Source organism: Bos javanicus, chromosome 8 (genome assembly GCF_032452875.1).
Source record: "Bos javanicus breed banteng chromosome 8, ARS-OSU_banteng_1.0, whole genome shotgun sequence".
Lineage (NCBI taxonomy): Eukaryota > Metazoa > Chordata > Mammalia > Artiodactyla > Bovidae > Bos > Bos javanicus.
Genome location: NC_083875.1, coordinates 69,722,805 through 69,729,294, shown reverse-complemented (window position 1 = coordinate 69,729,294; position 6,490 = coordinate 69,722,805). Strand labels below are relative to the sequence as shown.

Below are 6,490 nucleotides of genomic sequence, written 5' to 3'. Positions count from 1 at the left end.
TGTTTGGAGCTGTTTTGGTAAAGCACATGGCATGTACAGCAGAAGATCTAAGCAGTGCACTGCTCTGCTCTTCTTCCCAAGATGACCGAACCCCTGCGGTAGAGGAAATGGCTCAGTTACATAAACACCCATTATGGGGTTACCCCAAGAGTGCTAGTCTAATTCTCTGGTTTTTCCAATATTTCCGCACTATGCCTCTGTCAGATTGCTTCTCTAAACCATTTGGCCCAAAGTTAGATATTCTCTGAGGCACTTAGATTTCCCCTAAGCCATGTATCTTCTTGCATGGAGTCTAGACTTTGTTTGCGTGCTAAGCTGCTTCAGTTATGTCTGACTCTTGTGGTCCCATGGACTCTAGCCCACCAGGCTCTTCTGTCCATGGATTTTTCCAGGCAAGAATACTGGAGTGGGTTGCCATGCCCTCCTCCAGGGGATCTTCTGGACCCAGAGATCCAACTCACGCCTCTTTTTCCTCCTGAACTGGCAGGCAGGTTCTTTACCACCAGTCGCATCTGTTGTTGTTGTTCAGTTACTCAGTTGTGTCTGACTCTGATCCCATGGACTGCAGCCCACGAGGCATCCTGGAGGTCAGCAATAAAAAGACTGTTCAATTAAAAGATCAGTTACCCTGGCACTTCCTCCTCTGGCCTTGTGACTTTAGGAGACTTGCAAACAGGTGGGTTCACACCTGCCCTTCCTTCTTCCAAGGGTAGAAAGTGTGTCTGGAGACTGTGTGGACCTGGGACCTTTGCTAACTGTGAAGCACATTTGATAACCATGAAACTTTTTTTTTTAATGTTAGAGTTTGCTATTGTAACTTATAACCTCCAGATAGAATTCGAGTGTCTTTACAATGCTCACAAAGGTTGAAAGGAAGGTGGTCTCCAACAGTTGAGATGTGCTTGGGGAGTGTAGTTCGCTTCAGTGTGGAGACATTCATGTTTCTAGAAGCTCAGGAGGTGGTGTGTGTGTGTGTCATTGTGGGAGACAGGGAGTGTCCCCACAGAGGGAAACCATTTCAGCAGAGTGTGTGAAAGTACTGAGGCTAATGTGTCCAGTGTGCATGTGTGGCTCAGCTCCTGCTGAGTTGAGAGACCTGGTTTCCGGTTTGGTGGCCTTGAACCTGTCCTCAGCCCTTCTGTGAGCCTCAGTCTCCTCATTTTTAGATGAGCATGTTGGGCTGGTTGATTTCTCAGGTGTCTCCTAGCTCCATCATGCTAACCATCCAGGCTGAGCATGGCGGAGCCTTCGGCTCCTGGTTTTACAGTCAAATTTTTGTTTCTGGGTCTCTGTTCCAGAGGGCCAGCCACCCTGTGTTGGTGACTCCCCCCGCTGGCCTCTGTCCCTGAGTTGCGTTCAGTGAAACGCTAGAGTTGGGCTTTTTGGAAATTCTCTCTCACTCACTGAAAATGCAGGAAGCTTGAATGTGAAACCCACTCGTCAGAAAGAAAACACACACACAGAGCAAGAAACCACAGGGCCTATCGGCCTGTCGTCATCAAGCAGCCGAGAATAGTGCAGAAAACTCTAGGCAGAGAGGAAATGAACTTGAGAGAAGGGGGAACCTAGGGCAGAGAGGAGCGAGAGCGGGTGGGTGTGGAAGGGGAGAGCTGGCGCTCAGGGGCCCCGGGATGCTGCGAGGATGGAGGACGTGGTGGTGAAGCAGGGCTTCCTGTACCTCCAGCAGCAGCAGACTTTTGGGAAGGTAAGAAGAGCACCATTGGTCTGGGGCTGGGCTGAGAGGTGGTGGAAGGTGGGGTGCTAGCGACTCCCCGAAGAGGAGAGGAGGCCCTGGAATGTTCCAAAACCCTTATGGGGTGATGGAGACTGCCATCTACCACACTGGGTGCAGAACACAAGCTTGGGAGGGCTCGTTCCTTAGCAGCCACTTGCTCCCTTGAGCAGCCTCCACATCATGGCCTTTGCTGACAGCCGTGACCCCAGGAGGAGGGGATACCAGAGGACTCTGACTCTTTCTTGTTCTGTGGCGACTTCTCCTCACTGGGACACATTGGGAAGGACTGGACTGCACAGTGGAGGGGATAATTCGGGATGGCCGTGGAGGTTCCTTCCTCCTTTCCTGCCCAGTGGGGTGCGTTTGGCTGCTTTTGAACTTGAGTCGGGTTCTCTGGGAGCCAGGGCCCCATTGTGTCTAAACTCCTTTTCATTCTTTTGGCCTCTTTGAATAGGGAAGTCCTCCTTCCCTCAGGGGACCCACCCCAGGGTTCCTCTCTCTCTCTCTCTCTCTCTCTCTGTCCCTCTCATGGCCTCAGGCCACGAGTCAGGAAGGTTCAGGAGCGTCAGCAAGTTCCTGGGGACAGGGCCTTCTGTGGGGCCTCATGCAGAAAGAGGAGCTCCCCAGTCTGGGCTCTCAGGCTGCCCTCCTTGCCTCCTCTGGGCTTCAGGACTCACATGCTTTCTGCCTCTCATCTGGGATTCCCTGCGTTGAGCTTACCCAGTCTCCCTGCAGTTGTCATCATGGGGCTCACCCCTGTGCCTTTTCTTTTTTCTTGCCTCTGGCTTCCTCCCTGCTGTCACTGGAGGCCTCTTTCTGGGTCACTTGGGGTGCATCTTCAACACATACTAACTCTTAAGGCCTGTGTTAAGCCCTCTGCCTCCTTGGGTCTCCTGTGATCTTCCCCTACATCTCCCCCTGGGGTCCTCCTCTCCCCGCTGGTCACCATCTCTCCATCTGGGGCCAGAAATGGCGCCGGTTCGGGGCTGCACTGTATGGAGGTTCAGGCTGTGCACTGGCCCGGTTGGAGCTCCAGGAGGGCTCCGAGAAGTCGCGCCGGGGAGAGGCCCCCCGGAGAGTGATCCGCCTCAATGACTGCCTGCGGGTGTCCGAAGCCAGCGGGGAGGCCAGCAGTCCCCGGGACACCAGCACCTTCTTCCTGGAGACCACGGAACGCCTGTACCTGCTGGCAGCCCCCACCGCTGAGCGTGGCGACTGGATACAGGCCATCTGCCTCCTGGCCTTCCCCGTGAGTCGTCCAGGGCTGTAGAGAGGATGTGGAGCACTGGGTGCCTGCCGAGGGCAGGTGTAGAGCGAGTCAAGGTCAGGATGCTGAGGGTGGTTCTTTGGTGGGGTGTGGATCCCAATTCAGAATAAAGATGGGGGGGTGGGGGGTGGGGGTGGCAGACTGAGTGCATTTTGCAAGAAAGCTTAGGGTGGCCAGAGGTGGGGCTGGAGATGCCGATGGTGGTGAACGTTGGGCCTTCTCCCCAGGGTCGGCGGAAGGAGCTGTCAGGGCTGGAGGGGAAGGGTGGCCGGCCCCGCATGGAGGAAAATGAATTGTACAGCAGCACGACCGCAGGTGAGGGGGCCCCTGCTTCTCCCCTGGCTGTTCTCTCCAGGGCGTGGTGGGGAGGAGGTGAGAGCTGGCCGGCAGCCGGCCCAGTCTTCCTGCCTTGTGGTTGCCCCCGGCCCCAGCCAGCCCCTTATCAGCCGCTCCTCATCGCTTCCGGCCAGGCCCAAGGTTGGGGAGGCTGGCCTGCCTTAAATGTCAACCATTCACCCTTGGCCCGCTCCCTCTGATCCAGGCCTGGCTGAGGGACCCAGGTGAAAGTGCTGGTTTGGAATTCTCCCTTGATGGGACCTGAGCAATCGTCTGTAAAAAGAATGGTTTCCCTTCTGTGGATCTAAGGTGTCCTGCAGCAAGGGAGCTTTTTGCTCACAAGGCAGTCCCCCTCCTGTCCTCTTGTCTAGCGCTCTGGGGGCTGCCTGGGGGGAGCAGGAAGACACAGGGCAAGGGGTGCATCCAGGCTCCACCCCTTGGAGGGCCCCCCGACCCCCATGGCCTCGGCAGAGGGTGGGTAGGCAGGGAGAGCTGGGGCGGTGGGGTAGCACCTGCAGGTGTGGCGGGAGGGATGGGGAGGCAGCTGGGTTGGGGCGAGCAATGAGATGGAGGAGACAAAGCTGTGACTCTGGCGACGGGAGCAGGAAGGATGTGGCCACGGAGGAGTCGGGGTGCTCGTGGCTAGGGCACGATGCCTCTTGGGGGAGGGGGTGGGGGTTCCTGGCATCTTGGGGAGTCTGACTTGGCACAGGGCAGCTAAGCCTTCAGAATACAAGCACCAGGGTCTTGGGGCCACCGATAATACTTTTCTTCTGGAGACCTGGCCTGCTTATTTAGAGTGGTGGTGAATAATCTGCTTGCTAATGCCGGAGACTCCAGAGACCCAAGTTTGAGCCCTGGGTCAGGAAGATCTCCTGGAGAAGAAAATGGCAACCCATTCCAGTATTCTTGCCTGGAGAATCCCATGGACAGAGGAACATGGCGGGTTATAGTCTATGGGGTCACAAAGGTTCGGACACAACTGAGTGACTGAACACGCACACATACAGAATTGAAAGAGGTTGGCTGTTTTTCCCATGAACTGTGTCTCCTCCCCAGGGACTCCCCAAAAGGAGTTTGCTGTGACCATGAGACCCACAGAAGTCAGTGAGAGGTGCCGGCTCCGGGGATCCTACACCCTCCGGGTTGGGGAGAGTGCCCTGGAGTTGTGGGGCGGCCCTGAGTCGGGCACCCAGCTATATGAATGGCCTTACAGGTTCCTGCGACGCTTTGGGCGGGATAAGGTGAGCAGGGGCTGCCAGGGGTAGGGCAGAGGAAGGATGAACTGTGAGAGAAAAGAGAGTGTCAGGGAGAGGGCCAAGGGGCCCTCAAAGGAAGAGAGAATGGAGGAGGGAGAGAAGGTGAGACGAAGACCAAAGACCGGCAAAAGAAAATCAGCCCAGCCCAGGGGCTGGAGGAGAGAACTGGGGAGGGAGACACGGAGGTGGAGGTGGGGGAAGGAAAGAAGAGGAAGACCTGGCTGGGAGTAGTGGGCGTGTGGAGGTTGAACTCTGCCAGTCTTCATACGCCGATGGATGGAAGGAAGAAGGAAAAAGGAGAGGGGTTTGTTTGTAAGAAAAGACTTGGAGAGGAAGCAGCTTGATGAGAAGGCCGAGCAGCTCCCAGGCTGGAGGGAAGTTGGAGGTGACGTGTTTGTGATTGGAAACTGGGTATAGGAGCAGCTGGCCTCCCATTAATAGGCTTTCTCCCCCACCCAGGTAACCTTTTCCTTCGAGGCTGGCCGGCGCTGTGTCTCAGGAGAGGGCAACTTTGAGTTCGAAACCAGGCAAGGCAATGAGATCTTCCTGGCCCTGGAAGAGGCCATCTCTGCCCAGAAGAACGCCGCCCCTCCTGGGCCCCAGACCCAGCCAGTCCCAGTCCCTGCGGTGCTGCCCCGGCCAGAGAGCCCGTACGCCCGACCCCACGACTCCCTGCCACCACCGTCGCCCACTGTCCCGGTGCCCACGCCCCGGCAGCAGCGCGGACTAGAGGGAGAGTATGCAGTGCCCTTCGATGCAGTGGCCCGGAGCCTGGGGAAGAGCTTGAGGGGTGTCCTGGCTGTTCCTCCCCAGCTCCCAGCTGACCCTCTGTACGACAGCATCGAGGATCACCCGCCCCCACGACCCGACCACATATACGATGAGCCTGAGGGGATGGCCGCCTTGGCCCTGTATGACAGCCCGCAGGAGCCCCGGGGTGAGGCCTGGAGGAGGCAGGCCACAGCTGACAGGGACTCCAGTGGCCTCAAGCATGGCTACATAGTGGGACAGGACTTCGCCGCCTCTGGCTGGCCACAAGGGACCGAGTATGACAATGTTGTACTTAAGAAAGGCCCAAAGTGATGGAGCGTGGAGGAGATGCGATCCCCATGGGACGCCAGTGCTGGAGTCCTGTCCAGATGGGGCCAAAGTTAGAGGCTGGTGAGAAGGAGCTGGAGTGGCAGGCAGGCCTCCTCTTCCAGCTTCTGGTGGTGACTCCTGGCCACCGCATCCCAGGAGCCCTGCTCTGCTCCTTCTTGAACCCTCAGCTTGATCAGTTTAGTCTGGTCCAAGGAATTGTCCCCTTCAGGGCATGTGGCATGAGTCACCATCTGAGGGCAGGAAGAGTGCCTGCAGAGACCGCCCTTCTCCTACTCCTTCTCCACTTCCTCTTCTTTTGCCACCCCCGCCGGCCTAAGTGGAACCTCTGGCATTTAGAGGACAAAAGGATGTCAGCAAATCGCCCTGGTTCCTCGGTCTGTGTGGGCCACCTTTTCAGGGGACAGCCGTGGCCCAGGCATGCAGGAGAATGGCTGCTGCTTTCTGCCAGTTTTGGACTTCTCTGTGGCATTAAACGTTTCAGAAATATTTCTGTGCAACATGAGAGTGTGGGAGGAGGGGATGGGACAGGCACGGCCCTGCTGGGGGTGGATGCTTCAACTGGTCACCACTGACACCACCTCTCCCAGCAGCAGGATCCTCTCTGGGCATCAGCTGGGTCCCCACATCTGGCCACAGATGTAGAGGTCTGCGCAAGTCAAGGCACTCCGGGAAAGATGCTAAACCCATTGCTAGGGTAGGGTCACCACCCCCAAAATAGTGAGGAAGCTGTGTGTGTGTTTAAACCTGGAGTGGAAGACAGGCCAGAGTAGAAATGGAACTCATCCCTTGCCT

The 6,490-nt window shown here is 56.9% G+C and overlaps 1 protein-coding gene across 1 annotated transcript; it reads left to right on the top strand.

The window, feature by feature from the left end:
• On the top strand, window positions 1–6,184 carry DOK2 (docking protein 2). The gene is made up of 5 exons (XM_061426948.1): window positions 1–1,705; window positions 2,703–2,984; window positions 3,230–3,317; window positions 4,398–4,582; window positions 5,057–6,184. The coding sequence occupies exons 1-5, from the start codon at window positions 1,643–1,645 to the stop codon at window positions 5,678–5,680; spliced, it is 1,242 nt and encodes a 413-aa protein (XP_061282932.1). The 5' UTR covers window positions 1–1,642; the 3' UTR covers window positions 5,681–6,184.
• Window positions 6,185–6,490: the final 306 nt, after the last annotated feature.

Excerpts from the sequence above, each read along its gene's own strand:
- DOK2 (XM_061426948.1), top strand. The coding sequence starts at position 1,643 with ATGGAGGACGTGGTGGTGAAGCAGGGCTTCCTGTACCTCCAGCAGCAG. Across the intron at positions 2,985-3,229 it reads TCTGCCTCCTGGCCTTCCCC|GGTCGGCGGAAGGAGCTGTC; the intron begins GTGAGTCGTCCA and ends CCTTCTCCCCAG. Across the intron at positions 4,583-5,056 it reads GACGCTTTGGGCGGGATAAG|GTAACCTTTTCCTTCGAGGC; the intron begins GTGAGCAGGGGC and ends TCCCCCACCCAG.